The sequence below is a fragment of the Cavia porcellus genome, unplaced genomic scaffold, assembly GCF_034190915.1.
Source record: "Cavia porcellus strain 051 isolate PalLab524CR breed Dunkin Hartley unplaced genomic scaffold, mCavPor4.1 scaffold_16, whole genome shotgun sequence".
NCBI lineage: Eukaryota > Metazoa > Chordata > Mammalia > Rodentia > Caviidae > Cavia > Cavia porcellus.
The window spans coordinates 44,718,325-44,743,733 of record NW_026947499.1 but is presented as its reverse complement, the minus strand read 5'-3'; the positions used below and the strand labels follow the sequence as shown (position 1 = coordinate 44,743,733).

At 41.0% G+C, this 25,409-nt stretch overlaps 1 protein-coding gene across 3 annotated transcripts in view; it reads left to right on the top strand.

Annotated features, from left to right (window-relative positions):
* Positions 1-1,208: 1,208 nt before the first annotated feature.
* The window catches only part of Acsm1 (acyl-CoA synthetase medium chain family member 1), a 43,356-nt gene continuing 19,155 nt past the window's right edge, over positions 1,209-25,409 (top strand). For 2 of the 3 annotated variants that reach the window (XR_010039859.1, XM_063226574.1), the window contains exons 1-7: positions 1,209-1,227; positions 1,669-1,805; positions 6,854-7,091; positions 16,407-16,617; positions 18,722-18,929; positions 21,106-21,246; positions 23,321-23,480. Coding sequence is in view for 2 of the 3 variants with exons in the window: in XM_063226574.1 (XP_063082644.1) it covers positions 6,900-7,091; positions 16,407-16,617; positions 18,722-18,929; positions 21,106-21,246; positions 23,321-23,480 (912 nt within the window). In the remaining variant the exon portion in view is untranslated. Of the gene's footprint in view, positions 1,228-1,668; positions 1,806-6,853; positions 7,092-16,406; positions 16,618-18,721; positions 18,930-21,105; positions 21,247-23,320; positions 23,481-25,409 lie in introns of those variants that run through there. The other variant, XM_003478171.4, reaches the window with a different exon arrangement.

Sequence of the window (25,409 nt, the reverse complement as noted above, 5' to 3'; positions counted from 1 at the left end):
CTTGTCTATCTTCTTATCTGCTTATCCACTATTTCTTTGGCCTCTCTATCAGGGGAATGTAAATACTTTGGGAGCAATAATCTCAGTCAGGTGTTTTCAAAGCCATGTTCACATCTGGAAGATGCCCATTAAGTGTCTAGTAAGTAAATGAATGAACAATAGGTTTGGTATAGGACTAGGAAAGGTAGTGATATGTGTGGTCCAGGTTGCCATGCCTTCCCAGCCCTCTGGGAGGTTGAGGCAGGAGGATAGCAAACTCAAGCCCAGCCTGGGCAACTTATGAACTAGGAGAGACCCTGTCTCAAACAAACAAACGAACAAATAGATCTGGATATGTAGCTCAGTGCGAAGGCCCCACGTTCAATCCCCAGTACTTTCACTCAAAAAAAAAAAAACAGATTTGACTGTATACAATCACTCAGAGAACCATAGGCCACTTCCTATGACTAAAAGTGTCTGCCAATTTGTAATGCCCGTATCTACACACGTGGTTTCCAGTAGCACTAAATCAGAAGAAAAGTGACTAGGGTATTTAATATCTTTCTTTTAAAAGCCCTGTCCCTTGCACTTGGAGTTAGCTGCCCACAACTGGCATCAGTGACCTGGGATGGCTACAGGAGAGTCTGTGCATGACTGTGGAATCTTCAGAGAGTTCTTTTTGTCTCTATTGTCCACCGTTTGCTAAAGATATGGGAACTGAGCTACAGAAGGCTAAGAAACCTGCTCACTGTCTCAGAGCTGGTCACTGGTAAAAGTTAAGCTCATATCCAAGCTGCTTCGCCCAGAGGACTGTCCTTTTTACCATATGCTGGTGTTGTAGTTCTGCTGGGGACACCCACTGAGATGCAAAGTGTGTGTTCTGGGCTCTTCCTTTTCCCTGCATTCTCTTCTCAAAAGTGATCACCTTTCTGCTTCAGTAACAGGCTTTTGTACTTTGATTCTTTGAGAGTTTAATGTGCAGCTTACTGTGCCCACCCTTCTCACCCAATTTTCTCCCTAAGAGTAAAGCCCAGATAAAATGTTTGCCCCAATGAATCAGCCAGGAAGCATGACGCCCACTTTTTGTTTTGTTTTATTTTGTTTTGATCAGGAATAGAACTTAGGACCTTGTGCTTGTCAAGCAGGTGCTGTGCCACTGAGCTATATCCCTGACCCAAGACTCAACTTCTAAGCCAAGCTTACTCCTCAACGCTGCCTGCAATGATCTTGTGGTAACTTTGAGCAGAGGTAATTTTCACCTAGATTCAAAGGAAGTTGGGAGGGTAAATATGCTGTGAAAGCTGGGAGGGGTCCTGGAACTTCCCATTTTCTCACAACTCCCCCCCACACACACACACACACTCACACACACCCAACCCAGCTCCAGCTGGAAAGTATAGTATAGGCCACTTCCTATGGCAAACTAGGGTAACAACACAACATCAATAACAGACCAGGATCCAAGTCGTGAGGCCAGGCCCTCCACAGATTTTGTGACATATAATCCTCTCAATAAACAATGAGTGAAGATTTTCATCAGGTTGTTGTTCTTTCACACCCTAAGTTATACCAGATAACCTGGAGGTGCTTTTAGAAAATTGTCTTTCTGATTTCACTGGAAGCCCTGTGATTGCTTTCTGCCCTATTTCACTGAGCATCTCCTCCCCCTGCTGAATCATCCAATTCCAGACACGTTCTTGCTCAAGGTTCAGCCAGGAGGCACATTCAACTGTGCACACACATACTTTGGAGAAGGACTTAAGCACAGACAACAGAACTACAAAGCCTGCCAGGACGGAGCCCCACTGTATCTTGAACAGTACCAGGTAAGAGACAGGCAAACAGCAGCTTCTTTAGAGTGGGGAAGGGAGGCTCATGCACATACCACAGAAGCCTTAAATTTAAAAGTCCGAAATCAAGGGCTGGGGAATAAGTGGCATAAGTACCTGCCTGACAAGCTCAAGGTTCTGAGCTCAAGTCCTAGTAAAAAAAAATTGTCCAAAGTCAAATTATCAAGTTCTGGCAATTCCACTTACATGGTGACTAAGGACAAGTCGCTTACCATCTCTGACACTTCATTTCCTTAACTGCAAAATAAGGATGGTGACAATACATAAGAGGAGTACAGGGGAATATGTGTGTGCTGTGTGTCTTCCAGGTTCATAGACGTGATTGACTTAATGTAAGGCAACTCACTGTGGGAAGAGAGAGCAGAGCCAGGAGGGAAACGTTGATAGAAAACTTCGCTATGCAGAAGTCGGTTCAGTTTCTGTAAAGTGCATGCCTTTCATAAAGTTTTGAAAACAATCCAATGAGGAGGGAGCTGGCTTCACAACTAAGGGGAACTGAAGGGTGCCTCAGCATTTGCTCCAGGCCTTATGCTGGAGATGTGATTTATGTAGACATCTCACTAAGCCTTGTAAGAAGTTGTAAAGTAAGTTATTAATGTGCCTATAAGACTAAAGGCATGAACAGTGTCCAGAATCACCAAACCAAACTTCAACTCTCACTCTGTCACCTATAACCCACTAACTATGTTGCTTAGAAGTTTCTAAAGCTTGTGATACCAGTTGACTATAGAAAATGTTCAAGATACTACATACCTGAGCTCTATGAGCCACCTTGCCATGTAGACTTCTGAAAGGACTTTAAAGTACTTCAAAAGATTGTTCTTTAAAACCGTATCATACAGCACCCTTAGACCCTATATCCCAAGGGGGTAGGAACTCTTTCAATCTGATTGATCTCTGGTAGTGTTTGTGAATACACTGGTTTTTCTCTCCTTGCTTTACTGAATTATGACAAAAGGGAAGACACTTAACAATTTGAGTGCTTGCTATATATCAAACACTATGAGGAATAAAAAGATACAGACAGTATAGATGTAGTTATTGATATATATATATAAATCAATAGTATTGTAGGTATACAGTGACATATAGATGTACAGTGATGTATAGGTGGAATGTACACATTGATATAATTATGTGTATAGTTATAAAGATAAATGTACATTTAGAGATAGATATATGTCATGTAATCAAAGATATGGTGAATGCTTACCTTTTAAAAAATGTCTTACTGTAAAAAATAACAGTGCCAGTACCCCCTTAAATATTCTCCCATCACCTTGAACACATATATTCTGTCATTCTTGCTACTTTCTTTTTTTTTTATTTAAGGAGAAAAGAAAAAACAGTGAAAGGGTACAAGTTATACAGATTTACAGAAGAAAAAAATGAACAGTAGGAAATCACTAGTTAATGGATTACATATTGCCATCTTAGAAATAATTGTTCAAGTCACAAAATTAAAGCTTGTAGAGTGGACATTCCAACAATGATACTGCAAACAGTTCTGTTCAATGATCCAATAAAACTCTGTGATATCATTTTCTATCTTATACACTTAAATATACATGCAGTTATATAGTTTAGAGCACTTTCTTTTCCTCTCTTTTGTACAATGACTATTACACATTTTGGGTTTCATTGCTCTCACGGTTCTTATTGGTTTTTTGGAAGAGAGTAAAACCAAATGAGACATAACAGAACAGAATTGGTCAAGTCAAAAGGGTGGACATAATAGATAATATAAAAACATAATACAAGGTGATCAACAATGGCTACTTTCATTTACAGAAGTCCTCTTTCACAAGTGTCCTTAGTTGAGCTGTTCTGGCTCCCTTTGTGTTCCTAGTGGATTCAAAAAATTTACTTTTCATGGTCAGTTTGATTTGGGGGAAGATCCAGAAGTTACACAGTGCCAGATCCAGTTAATAAAGTCAGTGAGGAGACTCCTTAGTGCTTTTACAAGCCTGCCTTTCTACTGGACAGCACTCGGCAGCAACGCGCACTGTAATTTGGATCACACCCTGTAAAGACACACAGAAAAGTGAACTTTCAGAAATACTTCTGAAATTGGCAAGAAAAGTGGGATAAGTGTATTTGAATCGAGGGGGAGTATGTTGAAAGAGGTTAGCATTCGCTGTATATTTTGATCAACGCTTCTGTAGGTATCGCTGACTTTTAGTCTTCTGAGCCCTGGAAGACCAAGTTTCTACGTAACTGTGTATGAGTGTACATTGGGACCCTGCAGTGTCTAGTTAAAGGAATCTGTCTCTACTTCCTTTTTAGACTCTAGGCCAAAAATGAAGGAGCCGTTTCTTTTGGCCAAATTTAATTACATGGGGAGAGTTTCACAGAGACTGTTAATAACTAATTCCTAGTGTAACTATCTGTGTTTCACTGGTGCTAAATGTGACACACAGCATGCCACTCTTTCCTCTGTAAATGCTGCGAATTTTTCAGTGTTTTTAGAGAGAGTTTAAGTAAACTGCCTAAACTGATGAGGTGCTGAGGAGCTGGAATCTAAACCTGAACTGTTTGGTCCCAGAGGCTACACTCTCCCCTACCAGGGCCTCTCAAATGAGATTAAACTAGAACTACAAACAGATTTGTAAAATGATGCCTAACTAAAGGATTCTTTATTTGATCAACTCTCAAATATCAAGAACTATTTGTGTTAGTTCACTAGAACAACTGTGGAAAATTATCACAGCCTAAGTGACTTAGCAGAAATGTATTTTCTCAGAGTTCAAAAGGCAGGAGGCCCAAGATCAAGGTGAAAATTTGGAAACCTCTTTTCTCAACTTGTGGATGGCTGTCCCCATATTCCCATGGCATTGTCCCTCTATGTGCATCTGTGTTACTAATCTCTTAGAAGGAAACCAGCCACATCTCTAATGATCTCATGTTTAATGCAATTGCCTTCTCTAAACACAGTCACATTCTGAATTTTAGGGATTGGGACTTCAACAGATACATTTTGGGACACATACTCTAGCCCATAATAAAAGGTCATTGTATCTCTCTCTTTGTTTTGGCATTTAGCCATTTTTTAAGAGTTGTTTGCACTGCCTTTGGGGAAAAGCCAGTTTTAAAACCTCTGTGTAGAAACACAGTAACTAACTCGAGTTCTCACTCTAAATCAGCTCATACCTATGGAAGGAGGCACCGATAAAACTAGTAGACAGGGCAGCCTTGCAACCTTGAGGAAAACCCTGCCCCTCCTCAGGTTCCCACCTATGTCAGCAATTTTAAGCTGTTAGGTCAACAGGGACTGAACAGCTACAGTAAGTAGAAAAGCAAACAGGTGTGAGAAAAACAAGGAGTGGTGGGAAACAGGTAAGCTTGGAGAAAATGCCATTTAAATGAAACAGACAATTCTCAGCTCCAGTCGGTGTTGATTAGAAAGGAAGGAAGGAAGGAAGGAAGGAAGGAAGGAAGGAAGGAAGGAAGGAAGAAAGAAAGAAAGAAAGAAAGAAAGAAAGAAAGAAAGAAAGAAAGAAAGAATCTAGTGTCACTGGCCATTACTAGATTTACTCATCAACTCTATTAATCTGTTGTCAAAAAGTAGCATATTATTGCTGAAACTGAAGAGGGTACCTAATTGTTCATGGTAATAAAGTGCTTGAATTTCAAATATGTTTGACAGGTGGCTCTCTTTTGCCAACATTTTCATGAATAGATCAAAGTAACCCCTTGTACCCGAAAAGTGCAGAAAATTATTACTTGTCAATTAAAAATAAAATGAAGTTGCAAGTGGCAATTAACAAGCAGTGTCTATGAAGGACCTGTGCCTGGGGGCTTACACCCTGCAACATACTCACGTCTACAGTAAAATTAGAGTGCTGTAGATCAGAAGAAGCTGTCAATCTAATTATTGCCATTAGACAGCTCAATCCAGGCTATGAAATCTGAAGTTAACTTCCAAATACTTAATCTTTCAAATACAGGTTTTTCTAATCATTTAAGGCTGGATCAAAAGCAAATATGTGTTTACAGAAGGTAAATATGTTATAGTTAAGTTAATTTCAAAATCCAGACTCAAGGAGGACCTTAATAATGAGAGTTCTGTTCCTTCTTGGATACATTTTTCAGGCTCTGAAAGGGCAAAGAGGTTTGCATTCATTCTTTCTGATGGGTTGGGAATCCCTGCCCAGCACACTGTCCTGGGGAATATCTTGAGATTACATTCCAGGCCAGTAAGGAAGGTACTAGCATGCTAGCAGTGTCAGCCCCAAGGATGGCAGTGTGTGACAATTTATGGAGTCCCAAGTGACAAAAACCCAAACTCAGGCAAAGAAGAAATTGTTGGTTCTCAGAGTCCAGGGAAGAATGTTAATAAGAAAGGAGCAGAGAGGCAGAGGGGTCTCAGAACCAACATAAACCAGTGACTCAAATGTCTTCAGGGTTGTAGCCGCCTTTCTTCTCCACATCTCTAAACACCCGCTTCTTTCTCCACAGAATGGGAATCATAGCCACAGACAGGCTTCCCCCACCCTCAGTGTGCATCGTATGGCCTCCTCTAGAGAGAGACAGACTTACCTTCTCCTCAGCACCGGTTACACACAAGAGCAGTTAGAAGGACTTTTTTTTTTTGGCCAAGCTTAGATTAAAAATTATAGAACTGCTTAACCTTGAGCCTAGTAATTTGAGCCAGAGAATATCAGACAGTCTCTGTGAGAACCTCAAGACTGGATGTGATGGAAAGAGAGGCCTCCAGAGTAAGAGAATCTGGAATATAGAATCTTTCAAAATGGTCAGTTTCTACTACAAAAGATGCTGCACCATGTGGCTCCTATCCTGGGCTTAAAGCTGAGATGACTCCAAGAATGTATACCGATGCAGAATGCTGTGCCTTGTGGTCGATTCCTCAATTGGGAAGCTAAATGTCCACTAAGCTATGTCTTCCAGGCTCTGGCAAACTAAATTCAAGCGATAACTTTGGCAATGACCCAGAAACATGAGTCACTATTTGGAAACACTCCCTGTTGCATCACCATACTATAAGCTGTTTCTCTCCTGGTTAGGTAGAAACCTGAGAATTCTGTCCAGTTGCTGAGGACTCTTCCCACTATGCAGTGGCTTATGAGGCTCCGGGTGCTCCCGTGCATCCACAAATCCTTCCAAACCTTCCATCGTGTCCCTCCCCAGTTGCGCTGCCAGTCTTTCTCGGAGGTCGGCGCTCCAATTTGGAATGACCATGATGTACCAAAGGAATTTAACTTTGCAAGCGACGTGCTGGACTACTGGGCCCAAATGGAGAAGGTGAGAGGGTGCTGTGGTGGGAGGTGGGGACGGGGCGACCTCTGTGGCCTTATCTTGCTCCTATTAGACTAAGAGGCCCAAAATCAAAGGCAACTTCTGCCTCAACACAGCAGTGTCATAGGAGAAGATTCTACAAGACATAATTAAAACATACAACAAATGTCTACTTTGTTAACTTATTACACTAAAAGACACTTTGGCATAAATCCACCTCCTTTGCTTTGAACACACATATCCCATCTTTCCTGGCACTTTCTGTGCTGCTTAGTTTTGGGGTTTACTGTTGTCACTGCTGTTATCATTTTATGGGTTTTTTTGTTTTGGTTTGGTTTGGGGTTTGGGGGTTTTGAGGGAAGGTTGTTTGATTGGTGTTTTGTTTTGTTTTTGAGACAAAGTCTCACTCAACTCGCTACATAGTCCAGGCCTTGTGTTCAAGGAGACTTCCTTGCCTCATCCTCCCAAATGCTGGATTTCAGGCTTGCGCCACCATGCCTGACTCTATGCTCACCGCCTTCTGAAGCCGTTCTGGAGGTCCTCTTTCGTGAGTGTCTTTAGTTGCACTGTCATGGCTACCTCAAAGCCCTGAATGGATTCAAAATGTTGACATTTCTGGATCCTTTTGACTTTGGGAAAAAACCAGAAGTTACATGCTGCCAGAACAGTATGAAAAGTAGATAAAGATCACTGTCATGCTTTTTATTTGACAGAAATTGCCATCAATTGTTGACCAACAGGGATGATCAAAACGTAAGATGAATGTTTAAGTTTTTAAATGTGTTACAATAAAAGACAGACTGTATTAATCTCCATCAAAGTACTCAAAATATTCCCCTTGGCTCCAGACATGTGTATTCCATCATTCTTGGTAAAATGTCTTTCAGTGAAATAACTTTTTTTTCCTTCAATCAGATTTTATTGATACATTTTAGATATACATAACGACCACATTCATCACAGAGAGTTTGTACCTGTAGGTGATATAACTTGATTCTTTCTTTCCCCTTCCCCTAGCTCCCTTCAAGCCCTCCTCCTCTCCTCATTTACAAAAACTTTGTTTCTATTTTTCCTTCTTTTCTCATTTTTTTAACTTTTCCTTTCTTTCTCCCATTTGAACATTTTCTTCCTGTTTCCCAATATCTAATATACATTTTAATGTGTTTATTTTAATTTGAAGAGTCACCGTATTTTTCTATCATCCTTGTACTTGAAGGTTCGTTTCCCAGCCTACTTGCTTCTTCACATCTCTGGGTATCAGTGCTTTCATCTATGAAATGGGGATAAATTCATTTTTTAAAATTATGAAATGGCTGGCCATGGTGGTGCATTCCGGTAATCCCAGAACTAGAGAGGCTGAGGTAAGAGCATTTCTGTGAGTTCAAGGTCAGCCTGGGCTACAATAGTGAACTAAAGTCCAGGTTGAACTGCACAGAGAGATCCTATCTCAAAAATACAAAAAAAAATTACTGAAATGACCAACCTGGTATACAGTCAATGTTCCCTAATTGTGACTGAATGCAAAGTTTTAATCCCAAGGTCAGCAAGACTATGTTACCCTGAATTTTCACCTTCAGTGAAAGGGACAGAGATCTAGCAAGAATTTATCTCATCAAATGTGTACTTACCTTTTGCACCCAGCCAGAGAAGGGCATAAACTACACGCATGTGTGCAGGAGCCGCTGACACATTGGTTACCCAGCTAGCAAACTCATCCAGCAGCTGCCTTTCTATTCAGAGAGGATTCACATGAGGGAGTTGAAGACTTGATACAGTTTTGAACATTTCCATGAACATGCCTCCTAGTCTTCCTACCTGACCCTTTTCTATTTTCTTCTTCTGAATTGTCATAATAACCCCAAGAAAAGCAAAGTGCTCCATTATGGAAGACTATTTTTGTGTGTCTTACCAATCATTTGGCATTTAATCCTTTGGTTAGATGGGTACCTTATTGCCCCCATTTTCCAGTTGAGGAAACTGAGGCAAGAGAGTTTAAGAAACCTGCCAAATTCACCTACCTAGCAAGTGAAGGATCGGGATTCGAATGCAGGATAATAGAGCCACAATTTGTTATTTAACTTGGCCTCACCGTCTGATGAGGCTAAAACATAAAATGTTTGAAACATAAAGCATAAAATGATTCTCCTCGTGGCTCGAATTAGAAATCCTGCCAATAACTTTTGGTGTGAGAGTTGGGGTGGAGAAGAAGGAAGCAGAGACAACATGATTACATTGACTTTTCCCTACTTGTCTCCGTGAAGTTCTGGTTGACTAGGTCAAACACCAACTCCCAGACTTACAGTGAAAAAATATTCCCCGCAGATGCCAGATTTGTTGTCAGTTTTCCAGTATCTCCCAATCTCTCCACTCCCAACACCTGTAATTAACCAGTATTAATTCTGACAACATTTCTGATCTTACCTGTGACCCCCTCCACCACATTGCCCAAACTATTAGCACTTATTTTGACTAACTTCTTTTTTTTTATTTAAGGAGAAAAAGGAAAAAAACAGAAAAAGGGTACAAGTAATACAAAATTTAAAAAATAATGAGGAAGAAATCACTAGTTAATAGATTACATATTCTCACCTTAGAAATAGTTGTTCAAGTTACATTATTGAAGCATATAAAGTGGACTTTCAAACAGTGAGACTGCAAACAGTTTTGTTCAATGATCCAAAAAACACTCAGTAATATGGTTATCTATCTTATACACTTAAACATATATTCAGTTATAAACTTTAGAGCACTTTCTTTTCTTTTGTACAATGACAATTACACATTTTGGGTTTTATTACTCCGACAGTTCTTATTACTTTTTTTAAAGAGAGTAAAACCAAATACGACATATCAGAACAGAGTCAGTCAAATCAAAAAGATGGACATAATAGATAATGTAAAAACAAAATATAAGGTGATCAACAATGGCTACTGCCTCTTGCTATTTTAAGAAGAATTGCCAGTTTTAATAAAATTGAACTAAACAGTAAAGAATAAAACCAAAGCATTGGAGACATTACAGGATTTTAAAAGAAAATAATAGTCAACCAGAATGGGCATCATAATGGTTCTTATTGTCTTCACAGTTATGCCTATACTTTCGAACTTGGTACTATCAAGCAAAGCAGAATAGAGGAAAATCAGTCAGAACAAGATGGTGAGGGCAATACAGAATTTCAAATCAAGTTAATAGGAAATCAAAGTAGGTTACTATAATGTATCCTACTATTTTTTATTTATTTTTCCCTTAATTAAAAAAATAAAAAGAAAAAAGTAAATAATTCAAAAAAAGGGGACTGAGATAAAAGGGCATAACAACAGAACAGCGCAGGTCAAATCATAACCATTTGAGCAAAACAGTGTTTCACCACAAGATATCCTGACATAAAAATAGTTACCATAGTGTCTCTTTCCTTGAAATCTTTGAGTATAACTTTGTATACTGTAGCACCACACATATCAAGACACTATAAAACTATTCAAGAGAATGACATTATTACAAGGTATTTAGGACCAATTAACAGAAAATGAACAATAGTTTCTATATAAACTCCTTGTCTATAAAAGTTTTTGCTTATATTATCATATATAATAAAATCCAATAAGATACAATCTTTTAAGACCTATGGAGACAGAAGAATACAAGTTTGATGGGACTTCAAAACAAGATGATACTAAATCAGCACTAGCTATTATGATGTCTTGTTTTCTCCAAAATAGCTGTTCCTACCTTCTGATCTTCTCATTTCTGTTGAGCTCTTTTTCTGTCCTTTGTTGTCAGTTTGTCTTCTTCATTTTGTTTTCTGCTCCATTCATTGTGGCCTCTCTGTCACTATTTCTGGCATCTTGGTATTTTCCTTTTTTAGACTATCTTGCAGTATTCTCTGTAGAGTTGAATTAGTGGTTGCAAATTCCCCTAGTTCCTCTTTATCCTGGAAGCACCTTGTTTTGCCATCAATTTCTAGGGACAGTTGTGCAGGATATATCAATCTTGGCTGGAGGTTATTATCTTTCAAAGCTTGAATTATTTCTCCCCACGCTCTTCGTGATTTGATGGTTTGTGCCGAGAAGTCTGCTGTAATTCTGATGGGTGTTCCCTTGTAAGTGATCTGTTTCTTGTCTCTGACGGCTTTTAGTATTCTGTTCTTATATTGGGTTTCTGGAATTTTGATTATTATATGCCTGGGTGTAGCTCTGTTTGGGTTGTAGGTGGCTGGAGTCCTGTATGCCTCATATATCTGAGTATCTTTACCGTTCGCTAGATTAGGGAAATTCTCTTGGATTATTTCTGTGAATAGCTTTTTTAGTCCATTTGTTTGTGTCCCCACTTCTTCTCTTATGTTCTTAATTCTTAAGTTATAGATCATCTTATCATCTTCTAGCTTTTGTATTGTTGCTGTTTGTTTTTTTGTTATTTTTAAGAAGTTTTTCATTTCATGCTCCCATATTACAAATCTGCCCTCCAGTTCAGATAATTTATCCTTAGTTTCTTTCAAACTGTTATGCCAGTTTTCAATAGAGTTTTTAGTTTCCTGGTAATCTCTTTGAACCTGCTTCACGTATTCTATGCTTTCTCTATTTTCTCCATCAAACAATTCTCCTCTTTTTTTCTGTTTTTCCATTCCACCATCTGTCTTTTCTTGGGCAGTGCTTAGCATTTCTCTAACTATTATGCTTATGTCTTGCTTCAGGTCATTAATAACTTTATTCCTGAACTCGTCTATGAGGCTCTGGAGATAGCACTTTATGTCTATTGGTGCCGTGTCTGCTATTGCATGTTTCTCAGGATTGGGGGCTGAGGACCCTTTCTTGTTGCTCCCTCTTCCCATATTCTTTGTTCCTTATATATAAGCATATATAGGAGGCCCAGCTTCCTTCCCTGTCAGCCACAGTCTGTTTGAATTGCACTGGCTAAGTGTTCCCACCCACTGCAGTGCACCAGGGACACACAGACCTGGGCAGTCTATGCCAGGCCTGCCCCTCCAGGTCAACCTACCAAAGACTTCACTGCTAGCGTGCACCTCCAGGCGCTAGGACCTGGGTTGGGCTAGCCTACTGGATTTCAGCCTATGGCGTCTTGCAGGCCGGGCACTCCCCACCAATCCCACTTGAGAGAGGGATATGTGACTGAAGTCACTACAGCATCTCATTCCGGGAAGTATGCCCAGTCTGAGTATGTCCTCTGCTGAAGTCTCCTTCTCTATGGAAGGGTCCCGATCTGCTCACTCACCACAGGTCAATGCAGGGTACCCGGCCAGCCCCGCTCCCAACTCCATTCAATGCTTCCCACTCTCCGAGCTTTCAAGGCTTTCTCCCCGCTGTGCCAACCCAGATGCAACAGCGGCTGCAGGAAATTCAGATTGCAGTTTCCAGTGGCGTGAGGGCCAGCTTCCGTGCTTAGACCTTATCTGTTCCTGCTGTATCACCAGGATTGCGTTTCTAGTTGGTTTCTCTTATTTTAGTTCGTTCCTGGGTCGGCAAAGAATATCCCCCCTTGCCTAGGACTTCCTGCCTGGCACGATTCCTGGATTTCAAGTGCAGTTTCTCAGAGAGCCTCCAAGGCTGCTGCTATCTATCCACCATGTTCTTCCGGACCCCCCTTGACTAACTTCTTTAACATATTTAACCTGTACAGTGTAAGGTAGACATTCACATTTATGTGAAATATAATATGTCTTAGTCGTGGCAAAAATTTAATAGAAAACAAATAATAAACAGTCCCTTGTAGGCTGGGCATAGTGGCACACACCTGTAACCCCCAGGACTCAGGAAATTAAGGCAGGAGGATCATTGCAAGTTTGAGACCAGCCTAAACTACACAATGAGGCCTTGTCTTTGGAAAAAAAAAAAGTCACTGTAGGCTGGACAATACAGCCAATCAGTGGAAAATGGTTAGTGATTCAGGCTACCAATTTATAACCCTTGGTTGCTGTTGGGAATTAAACCCTGTAGTGCTGTGGTACAAGTTCCTAGGCTTGCACTCAGCATCAATGGATTCCTGGAACAGCCCCCAGTTTATTTGTGAGAGATCATATGCACATCAGCATTTGTTCATTGTGTCTCTCACAGACTTCGTTCATTCAAATGAAACTTCATGAATATTTGCTCTCTACCCATCGTTGTTGTAAATAATATTTATAGAAAAAAAACAAGACAGACAACTCTCACTTTTCTTTGCCATTTTGTGTTTTCTCCATGTATTGTAGCTTTTTGATCCTCATTTCTTTTCTTACTGCCTTCCTTTGTGTTCAGTTGATTTTGTGCAGTGACATAGTTTGATTTCCTTTAGTGTGTATTCTGCAGATATTTTCTTTGTGTTACTGTGTGGATTATATCTAACATCCTATAGCTATAACAATCTACTTTTGAGTGATCAACATGGTACTGGAATCAAAACAGAGCTGAAGATCAATGGAATAGATTAGAAGATACAACCACAACTACAAACACACTCAATCACCTTATCTTTGATAAAGGAGCCAAGCAGGTTCACTGGAAGAACTACAGTCTCTTTAATGAATGGTGTTGGAAAAGCTGGCTCTCCATTGGCTGAAAACTAAAGCTAGACCCATGCCTATCACCATGTACTACATTAAAATCTAAATGGATCAAAGATTTCAAATTAAAACAGAAACACTAAATCTATTGGAAGACAAATTGGGTAGAAACCTTGAAGACATAGGAGTAGGTAGAGAATTCATGAACAGGACTCAAACCGCATGGGAAATACTTCCCAGAATCAAAAACTGGGACCACCTCTTATTAAAAAGTTTCTACATGTCAAAAGAAATCTCTAGCATAGTGAAAAGAAAGCCCACAAACTGGGAAAAGATCTTAGTGAACTCCCCCTCAGACAAGGGACTTTTGTCTAAAACATATAAAGAATTTTAAAAACTCAGACCCCCAAAATTCAAAGCTCCAATCCAAAAATGGGCATCTGAAATAAATATGCACTTCTCAGATGAAGAAATACAAATGGCAAATAAATACATGAAAAAATGTTCATCATCATTAGTCATTAGAGAAATGCAAGTTAAAACCACACTGAGAGTCCATCTCACTCCTGAAAGAATGGCCAGGATCAAGAAAACCAACAACAACAAATGCTGGAGAGGCTGTGGAAAAAGGAACTCTCTTATACTGTTGGTGGGAGTGTAAACTAGTACAACCTTTGTGGAGGTCAGTCTGGAGATTTCTCAAAAAGCTGGGATTGGAAGTCCCATTTGTTCCAGCTATTCCACTTCTAGGCATATTCCCAGAAGAACTGAAAGCATCATACCACAGTGATATATGTGCACCCATGTTTATAGCAGCACAATTTGTAATCGCCAGATCTTGGAAACAACCCAAGTGTCCATCAACTAAGGAATGGATAAAAAAGTTGTGGTATTTCTATACAATGGAGTATTACTCAGCTATAAAGAAGGATCACATTGAGATATTTATCAATAAATGGGCTTAGCTTGAGACCATACTCATAAGTGAAATAAATCAATCTCACATGTGTGAATACCGAATAGTTTCCCTAATGTAAGTAATGATTCAAATATATAAAAGTATGTGGTAATCATGATTCCCCAGTATGTGGCCTTGAAGCCTTATAAAGTTTTCACTTATTAATTGGAATGGCTTTATTCTGGGCTGCTTAATATGGAAATATTTGAAGCTATAGTATATGAATTTATATTCAAATATTTCAAGGAAAAAGACACTATGGTAACTACTATTAAGTCGGGTTATTTGGTGGTGAAGCACTAGGTTGCTGAAACAGTCATGCTTTTACCTGTATTGTTATGTTGTTATGTCCTCTTTTATCTCAATCTCTCCCTTATTCATTAAAAAAATTATTTAGTTACTTTTTATGATTTTTTAATTAAGGGGAAAAATCGAAAAAATTAGCAGGATATATTATAGTAACTTTTTTGATTTCCTATTAACTTGATTTGAAGTCTTGTAATACTCCCACTATCTTGTTTTGACTGATTAGACTCTGTTCCATTGTGTATGATAGTATCAAGTTTGAGGGTTTAGGCAACTACTTTGAAGGCAATAAGATTCACTATGATGGCCATTCTGGTTTGACTATTATCTTCTTTGGAAGTCCTGTAATGTTTATAAGGTTTAGGTTTTATTGGTCTTGTTCTCTACTGTTTTGTTCAACTTTATAATACCTAATGAGATAGACAATTCTTTTTAAGGAAGCAATAGGCATTACGGTAACCATTGTTGATAACCTTGTACTCTGTTTTTACATCATGTGCTATGTCTATCCTTGGTTTTGACTGACAGATTTGTTTTGCCATATTTGACTTTATTCTCTTCCAAAAAAAAAAGTAATAAGAACTAAGGAGTAATAAAACCCAAAATGTGTAAATTTTGTTGTAAAAAAGAGAGGGAAAAAAGTGCCCTAAAGGATACAACTGCAAGTGTGTTTAAGGGTGTTAAATAGATGACCATATTAATGTTTTTGGTTGGATCACTGAACACAACTGTTTGCAGTCTCACTGTTTGAATGTCCACTTTGTATGCTTTGATACTGTGACTTAAGCAACTATCTCTAAGATGATAATGTGTAATCTATTAACTGGTGATTTCTTACTGTTTTTTTTTTTTTGTAGTTCTGTATTACTTGTACCCTTACACTACTTTGTTTTGTTTTGTTTTTTCTCTTTTTCTTTTTAAATAAAATTTTTTTTAAAATCACTAGTTAATAGGTTACATATTGTCATCTTAGAAACAGTTGTCCAAATTATAAAATTAAAGCATATAAAGTGGACATTCATACAGTGAGATTTTAGACAGTTCCATTCAATGATCCAACAAAAGCTCAGTAATATGGTTTTCCCTCCTACATACTCAAACATACATGCAGTTATATCCCTTAGACCACCTTCCTTTCCTCTCTTTTTTACAATTACAATTAAACTTTTTGGGTTTTAAAGAAGTAATTTTTTTAAATTCCACAACTTTTTTGGCAGTAATTTTGTTCACGTTTTGTAGCTGAGAAAACAGAAAAGAGACTTTCCATCCATATGGCTCTAAGACAGACATATGGAGAAATATAAGTGTAAGTCTACAATAATAGACATGAAGGTCACTCATGGACTTACATGGTTTGAGTTGGACTACAGTAGCTACAGTAGGTGAGAAACTGTCAGAGTTAACACAACCCCTCATCTTCCTTTCCTTCTAGAAGTCTTTAAAATAAGATCTCAGTCCCTAGGTTATAGAATGTGGCTCCGACAGTGGGTTATCCAAAGAAGCAGCTTTTTCCTTTCAAATAGGAAGTAACACGTGATGTGTAACTTTGGTCTTCACTAGGAGGGCAAAAGAGGTCCAGAACCAGCTCTCTGGTGGATAAACACCCAAGGAGACGAGGTGAAGTGGAGCTTCAGAGACTTAAAAGACCTAAGTTGTCGCATGGCCAACGTCTTCACGCAGACCTGTGGCCTGAAGCCGGGGGATCACCTCACCTTGATTTTGCCTCGAGTGCCTGAGTGGTGGCTGGTGGCCCTCAGCTGCATCCGAACAGGTCAGTGACTTGGGTGCCTTGTGAACCTCGGGCTGGCTTGGAGTCAGTCCAGGGACATTAGGTACTGTACATCCAGCCTTGCACAACAGCTTGGAGGATCCAGCTATCTCTTCTGATCGGGGACCACAGAATTAGGTTCCTGGTGAGTAACAGCTCTCTTCTGCTCATTGTTTCTTATTCAAGCCTGTCTCTTTCTCACACTGCTCACAAATACTCCTGTTCTCTTTTCCTCTCTCCCTCACACTCTTCCATTCATACACTCTCTAGTCATATGCCATGCATTCTCTCTCTCTCCTCATCTCTCTATCACACACACCCACAAAACACTTTCTCTTGCTCAAACTTACTCTCACTTTTTAAAAAAAGATTCAATGCCTAACATTTTTCCATAGTTGAGTACACTGTCTCTCTCATCGTCCTCTGCCTCTGTAATTTTCTCTCTCACTGAATCTCAGAAGAATCAGAAGTGGACATTGTGACATCTACAAATACCATATAATTGCCTATAAATACAAACACATGTCTGCTAAAACCCAAGCTATTCTCTCCATATAATCATTCAAAAAGCTAACATTAATATGATATGATTACCTGAAATACATCCCTAGTGACTTCCTCTACTGACCCAATAATATCCTTGAAAGCCAGTTTTTTGCTTTAAACCCAACTGAGAATCACACTTTGTGCATAATATTAACCATTATGTCTCCTCCATTTCCTTTCAGCTAGAATATTCCCTACTCTTTTCTGCATCATAATGACCTGCTGAAGAGTGTCAGCCAATTGCTACATGCACCTCAAATTGTTTAAGTAGGAGGCTTCCTGATTGCGTTTAGGTTCAAGACTTTTGGGAGGAACACTAACAAGGCAAGGTTGTGTATTTCTCACTGTGTGACACTGGCCTGGATATGGACTGAGGCTGTGCCATCCTTGGGGATAATTGTTTCATAGTTTCTGTAAGATGATGGTCACTGGATTTCTCCTTATCAGTAATCTGGATGAGAATGCATGAACTTCCCTCTTCTCCAGCAGCTGGACACCTATGGTTTGAGTATCCGCTGATAAATTTTGACTGCATTTACTATTACTATGATGATTTTACACAGTAATTTTTTATTTGTATAATACTCAACACCAACTAACTAGAATTGCTCTGGCGACATCTCCCTTCCTCTCATAGTCATCTATCTAGCTTTAGCTCTATAATTTAGAATCAGCAAGGAACTCCTGGCTTCTCTTTCTGAATCATCTCTCTCCTCCTACCATGCATACTCACACAGTACTCTGTTACGCTCATCCCCTCTCTTTTATTCTCTAAAAACTTAAAATATTGATTAATTTGACAAGGTCATCTGGAAGAACTAACAGCAATGGCAGAGGAAACATAGAGAAAAAGTCCATACCATGAATAAAGCTAAGAAGAGATAGCCTGTGAGCCCTCTGAAAAAAGCAGGATTAAAAAGGATTAGAAACAAAGGTGTAGTCTATATGAAGGATGGCCATTTTGAAATATAAGATAGAATTGAGAGAGAGAAAAAGAAAGAGTGGGCCACACCTTCAGTGTCAGGATGAGGTGTGTGTCTTCCTGTTGTTGGTGCAGTGAAGAACTGTGGGCAGGGAAAAGTCAATGCTTTATGGAACTCGATGGGGCAGAACAGGCTGCTCGGTTAAGGGATAAGACTCAGCAGAGGTAGCTAAAGGTTTGAACTCACTGTGGTGAAATGAGATGAAGAGAAGAGGCTAGAAGAGAAAGATGGAGGAGCCGGGCTGCCCTTGTCCCGGCTGTCAGGGATCCTGTCCAACTCACAACCCTGTTCTCGGCTCCAATGGAAACGTGTAGAGCAGTTTGCATCTTTTGACTGGAGGAGAAAGAGGCTTTTGAGCTTCCATTTACACAGGAATAACCTAGAAATCGTGTACTAATGCACGTTCTGGTTGAGAGGTTTAGCCCAGGGTGAGAGATTCTATTTCTCAGGTGCTGCTAGGATGAGCCTGTGGACCATACTTTCTGCAGCAGAAGTTAGAACATTTCTCTGCAGACAGGTTAGGCCTGAAGCTTGTGGCTCTGGAAGACACTGAACAGCTGTTCCTTTCTCATCCCCAGGGATTATCTTCATACCTGGGACCACTCAGTTGAAGTCCAAGGACATTTTCTACAGACTAAAAATGTCTAACTCTAAGGCCATCGTAACCACGGATACTCTTGCCCCAGAGGTAGACTCTGTGGCCTCAGAGTGCCCTGCTCTGAAAACCAAGCTCTTGGTCTCCGAGCACAGCCTTAGTGGGTGGCTGGACCTTCGATCGCTGACTAAGTGAGTTTCTGGTCTGATGACTATGGTTTCTCAATAAGGAATGGTGGAAGACCTTTCACTCTCAATTGACAGGAGACACACAGCCAATGGGAGGACACGCACCACATTAGATGCCAGAAATTTTCTCTTCCTAGATGTGTCACTGATTTGCTGCATGACTCTAGGCTTGTTCCTTCCCCTGTCTGAGTCTCTTATTTGTAAAATAAATGCTTCTATCAGTAAAGTGTACTCACCCTGTAGACTGCAAAGAGGGTATATAAAATCAAAGGGCTGTTGTCTTACCAATTTCTTGCAGGTAGGGAATCTAAAATCTTATTTTTATATATGTGTGTGTGTGTGTGTGTGTGTGACTGGACATGGTGTGCATGCCTATAATCCCAGCAACTTGAAAGGCTGAGGCAAGAAGGTCTCAAGTTCAAGCCCAGCCTGGGAAACTTAGCAAGACCATGTCTCCAAATGAAAAATAAAAAGGTCATGGGGCAGATCAGTACAAAGTTCCTGGGTTCAATCTCCACTATGATAAAAACCTTGCCTACATGAAGAAATTTAGTAAAAGATGAAGACAAATATTTTTAAGGTGAAGCTTGAGGTCTCAGAACAAATTGAATTGTGGCTGTGGTTGGCCAACAGCTTCCAGAGCAAGCCTTTGCATGTTCTAAGAACTGGGTATCTTAGAGACACCTTCCAGGCAAGATGAGGGAAGAGCTGGAGGAATGGAAGACCTGATACAGTAAGCATGCAGGCATACCTCCCACCACACACACGAAGGTGCTGGGGCTGTGGCCTTGGGTAAAATCTCAGTTTCTAAAGCTCTTTATCTCAGCCCCAAAAGGCAAACATCACAGCAGAGTGATATCTTGTGCTACAGTCAGAGAACTAAATGAAGACAGCTTACCATCAAGAACACTCTGGGAAAAGCCAACTTCCCAGAATCAGTGTGATACAATTGCTGAGCAGAACCAGTATTTCCTCCAGCACTGAGTTTCTTTGCATTTTGCTTGGATACCATCGAAAGCTTGTGTTTATAGTCAGAAAAGGCCTGGAGCCTCAGTCTGGGAGAAGCTCCTGAGAATCCCAGCAGACTGAGGCAACCTTCCAGCCAGAGCACAATGGAAACACTCCCTCTCTCTCCCTCTCACTTTCTCCTCCTCGCTGTTCAACACTAAGGTCATGGAGTCAAATTCAGTGAGAGCTGCATTTGCATGGTGAGTAGCCAAGATAAGGAACCAGCAAAGGTACCTGGCAATAGATGAATGGCCACAGAAAAGGTTGTATCACAGTAGAATATCATGCATCTATAAAGAAAAACTGAGGGGAATAAACCAGACTCAGAAAGCTCAATAGTGCATGTTTTCTCCATATGTGGACTCTATGGGCTGGGGATTTAGCTCAGTGGCTTAAGCGCCTGCCTGGCAAGCTCGAGGTCATGAGTTCAATCCCCGGCACCAAAAAAAATAAAAAAGTGCAAACTCCATATGCAGACTCTGAAAACAAAACAACAACAAAAATTACAGAAAAAAAGCAACTGGCCGTCAAGTAGAAGGGAGACTACTCTGGATGGGAGGGAGCCAGGGGGACAAAAAAAGGAAGGTAAAGGACAGTAATAGAGGGGTAGAGGTAACCAAAGTATGTGACATTCATGTACAAATACACCAAAATCAAACTCATTTTTCTGTACAACTTATATACATTAATAAAAAGATTGTGATATGAATTTTTAAAATTCCTATAAAGCTAGTTTGTATATCCATGTGGTTAAGAGCTCAGTCACAGCTCAGATTGTCTGGGTTTGATCTTGGCTCTGCCCCACTCTCTAACCATACGCCTCCCAGCAAGTTACCTACCCTCTCTAAGCCTAGGCTTGCTTCTCTGCCTGTGAAATAGGCCTGGTCACTTTGAGAATTGACTGTGTTCTTATCTATCAGGCACTTACAGCACTGCCTGAAACCTACAGATGCTGTTTAAGTGTTTGTTGTGTTTCCCCACTTGTCAACTAAAGACATACCAGTCCATCTGGCCAGCAGAGCCATGCAGTCACTTTGCTGCCTGAGACTGGGGAAGCCATAATCTTGCAAAACCCCCATTTTCTGGCTCCATGCCCCACATTTCTTCCCTTGCTTCTTTCCAGGGAGAGAATGCATGACTTTTTCTTCACGGGTCCTGAATCTCTTTGCAGATCGGCATCCCCAGAGCACACCTGTATTAAATCAAAGACGGAGGATCCAATGACCATCTTCTTCACGAGTGGGACCACAGGTTTCCCGAAGATGGCAAAACACAACCATGGGCTTGCTTTGCGCTCCTACCTCCCTACATGGTAGGAATATACTGGATCCTGGGTCTGGTGCAAGGGTTGTGTACATGTGTGTGGGATGGCAGGTGGGGCAGAGCTCTAAACCAAAGTGCTTTTATCTGGTGCCTCTCTTGTGCTCTCTGGTTTCTGAGAGACTGAATTTCTGAGAGGTGGAGGCTAGAAAGGGAATCTTAAGGAGGTAAAGACTTTGGAGTAACAAAGGAAGCTCTTTTTGGTCCTAGCTGGATAACTTCAGAGGAGGTGTGGAGGAAGCATGTATAGACATAGCAAATGTCTCCAAGCCACACAAAGGACAAACCATTGTGTCTCAGACAGTGGTCCTACAGTTTAGTGGGGAAAGAAAGAATGTTCTGTGGGCAAATCAGACTTGGAGTTTCACAACCAGAAAGTTAGGGAGGAAAATAACTGGCCTGGAGCTACCCCAAGTCACTGCCCGAACTTGACCCAAGAACAAAGGGACAGAAGTTCTAGTTCTGAGTTAATCATTTAATCTATTTCAAACCTCTCCTCCCCCACTGCTCCTTTTCTCCCACTAGTAATATTCATACCAGATCAAATCCTATTTATTTTCTAACTTATAGAACAAGGAGAAGAGACAGCTTCTTGTGGGCAAGAGTTATTAGTGCTAATGAACACTGAGTAGAAAGACTCCTGAAGGCAAGAAAGGAAGAGCTGGCAGTGCTTTTGGAACAATATGCACAAATAGACAAAGACAGAGAAGTAGCGTCCCTGGAACTACAGATATCTGAGAGTGAGGCTCAGAGTGCAGGGAGCAGGAGCAACAGGAAAAGTTGGAAAACTGAGCAAGGCCCAGATCATGTGGCTCTCTTTGGAGAGTTTGGACCTTATTAGGAAGGAAATGGGAAGATGGTGAAAACTTTTTAGTGGTGAAGAAACATGATCAGTTTCCTTTCATGCAAAAGTCACTGTGGCTGCATAATGGAGAAGCAAAGGAGAAAGAATGGAAGTTGAGGAGACTAGGTAGACCCTTTAGAATAGTCCAGGTACAGGATGGAGGTGGCCAGGAGCTGCTAGCTAAATGTGGGAAATAAAGGATGGGGTCAAGACTGACCCCCCTGTTTGGAGCGTGGATAGTGATGATATTCACTGATGTACAGGGAACACTAGAGGAGAGTCAGTTTGAAAGAGGCAAGAGATATTAAAATCTCTGGATTGGGGGTGCCTAAGACACACCTCAGGAGAGACGTTCAGTGATCAGCTGGCTCTACAGCTCAAAACAAAGGATGCTTTGCTAGTGATTTCCTGTAGGTGTGCCAGGGACCCAAGACAGAAAGCATATGAGAGCTTGGAGCTCATCAACACTCCTTCCTGCCAACAGAACAGCTACCCCAAACCGTGGCTGGGTAAGAGGAGTACTGTGCATTTCTAAAGGACATGGGCTCGCAGAGTTCCCTCAGAAACAGGAAGATAAGTAGAGACCTTTCCCACCCTGCTTTCCAGTTTCACCCTTTGACTGTTTCCAGTCTCCTGCCAAGATAGGGCATTAATTAGATCTCTCTCTCTCTCTCTCTCTCTCTCTCTCTCTCTCTCTCTCTCTCTCTCTCTCTCTCTCTCCCTCCCTCACTGCAAATGACAGAAAGCTCTTTTAGACCAAAGACTAAATAAAACAATTTGTTGACTCAGAACCAGAGCAGAATAAACATAGCTTGAGACAACAATGGATACACTCCAAACAAAGTGTTTCGTCTCTCCATCTTCCAGCTCTATTTCTGCCATCCTGATTCTATTCTCAGAAAGTCTTGTCCCTTATTGTGCATAACTGTCACCCAGCAGCATCAGGACTATATCAGCAGAAAAGCAGCAGACATTGCCCTACCATTCCTAGCAAAAGCCTCTGGATCAGCAGCACCAACCTCCTTGAGTCACATGTGATCAGGAGCTATGGCTTGGTGGTAGTCCTTCTGGACGGGCATGGGGGGGAGGGGCGGTGCTCATTTGAGCCCCACACAACTCACATGAGCTGAGCGGGTAACTCCTTTGCTGAAAACCAGATTCCCAGCCCTTGTCCACATCCTCCTGTGACAGCACAGCTGAGGCCACTGCTTTTTGGAGTTAGCAGGAAATTAATGCAGCTGAAGAAGTCTGATGTCTTGTGGTGTGTATCAGACCCAGGCTGGATTCTGGCTGCTGTTGGCGCGCTGTTTGAGCCATGGACAACAGGCTCTACACTCTTCATTCACCACATGCCCCAGTTTGACCCCAAGGTCATTATAAAGGTAAGAAGACCAATATCCAATTCCCAATATCCAAAACTTCCAGAAGAAATGTATGTATCCAAACCAAAATCTCAGCCTGGCTGGGAAATATTTTATTAAGCGAAGAAGCCCATATGCATAAGAGAACCTTGGTTCTGGGATCCTCACAGTGTGTAACATGAATCAGGGTCACTGTACCAGAGTCACATCAAAATGTCACCTGGGAGAAAATGCTTATTTCTAGGCCCTTTCTCTGACCTAAGGATCAAATTTTGTGGCTTTGAGGCCCCGAATATGCATTTTCAGAAATTACAGCAATCACAACAAGTCTGAGTCCCTTGGATAGAGGCTTTCCTCATGCCAGGTAGCTAGAGAACTTGAGTGTGCACGTGCCTGTGTGTATTGGTTCTTCACAATAATAAAGCATGTTTAAAAAAACACTCTTAAAACATGACAGATTTAGCATATTATCCCATTTTTTAAATTTATCCCATTTTTGAAATTTATTGGCAGGTCACTTAAGAGAACCTCAATTTCCTTATCTGTAAAATGGAATACCTACAAGTCCATAAAGTCATTACAAATATTAATGAGATGATGATACAGGGAAAGTGTGTAAAGGGCTTAGCCTCCTGGTCAGCACATAGAAAACATCCAGTAAGGCTTGGCCACTGATGCTCTTTTGTTATGAGCCCATCATGGCATCAAGTAGCATCACTGCGACAATTCCCTCCATTGCTCCTCTCTCCGGTGGAAAATTCTCGTAGCATCTCTGTCACAGGCTTTCTTCCCTCAGGGTCAGACCTGCCACTCCACGTTTTAAACACACCCCTCCCACAACTGCTAAGCACTCTGTTCTCTCCCCTGCCCCTGTCACAGCAGCCTCTGTCTGCACCTCTTTATCTGTTAAACAATTTTTCCCGTGTTTTTGATGTCCTGTATCAGTTTTCACCAGCTCTGCTCCCTCCATCCACAACGTGGTCAGTGACCTCCTCCTTAAATGTCTTTCCCTGATCGCACCACATATTGGATCAAGCTCAACTATCAGCACCTTCCCAGAACGTTCTCCGCTTGCTGCAGTCACCTGGGAGTTGCCCAGCTTACTCAAGAACACCGCAGCACCCCCGCCAACATCCCGCCCTGGCTCTCCTCTCTCTTCTCTCCCCTCCTGTTCCATTTCTTCAGCAAGCACACCAAGGCAAGGGTTCTCCAAACTGCCTGGGGCCTTTCCTTTTCCCTCTAGGCTCATCCCACCCACGTGGCCCTGATAGTCAGGTCTTTGCGACCATCCTCCCGGGACCCTGACTGCACTTCCTAGGTCCACACCCCACCCTCACACCACGCAGCCCGCCTCACCATCATTCCCTCCTGTGCCGCAGCCTGAATGGAGACTTACAGCGCGTGCACCTCTCTGGCCCCACCAGGCCTACTTACTTCTTCCTCTACTACAAGGGTGTCCCCAAGATCTTTGGGTACCACAAGTTTCAGTAATTTAAAAAGTATTAATTTCTATAAATTCACCCTCCAAAATTTGGGAGTTTGTTTTATTTCCACTTATTACTTTTGTGGCTTTTATATCTTTTTTTACTTGCTTTAGATTCTACATATGAAAGAATGTGATACTTGACTTTCTGGGTCTGGCTTATTTCACTGGGCATGATGATGTCCAGTTCCATCCATTTTTCTGCCAATGACAAAATTTAAAGCTTTTTATGGGTGAATCATAGTTTACCTATGCCCCATTTGCTTTGTCCAGTCATCTTTTGATGGGTACCCACTGTTTTTAGTATTGTGAATTATACCACAGTAATCATGGGTATGCAGGTATCTCTACAGTATGCTGACTTCAATTCTATCAGGAATATACCAAGGAGTGGTATTGCTGGATCAACTAATAGTTCTGCTTTTTAGATTTTTAAGGAACGTTTATACTGATTTCCACAGTGGTTG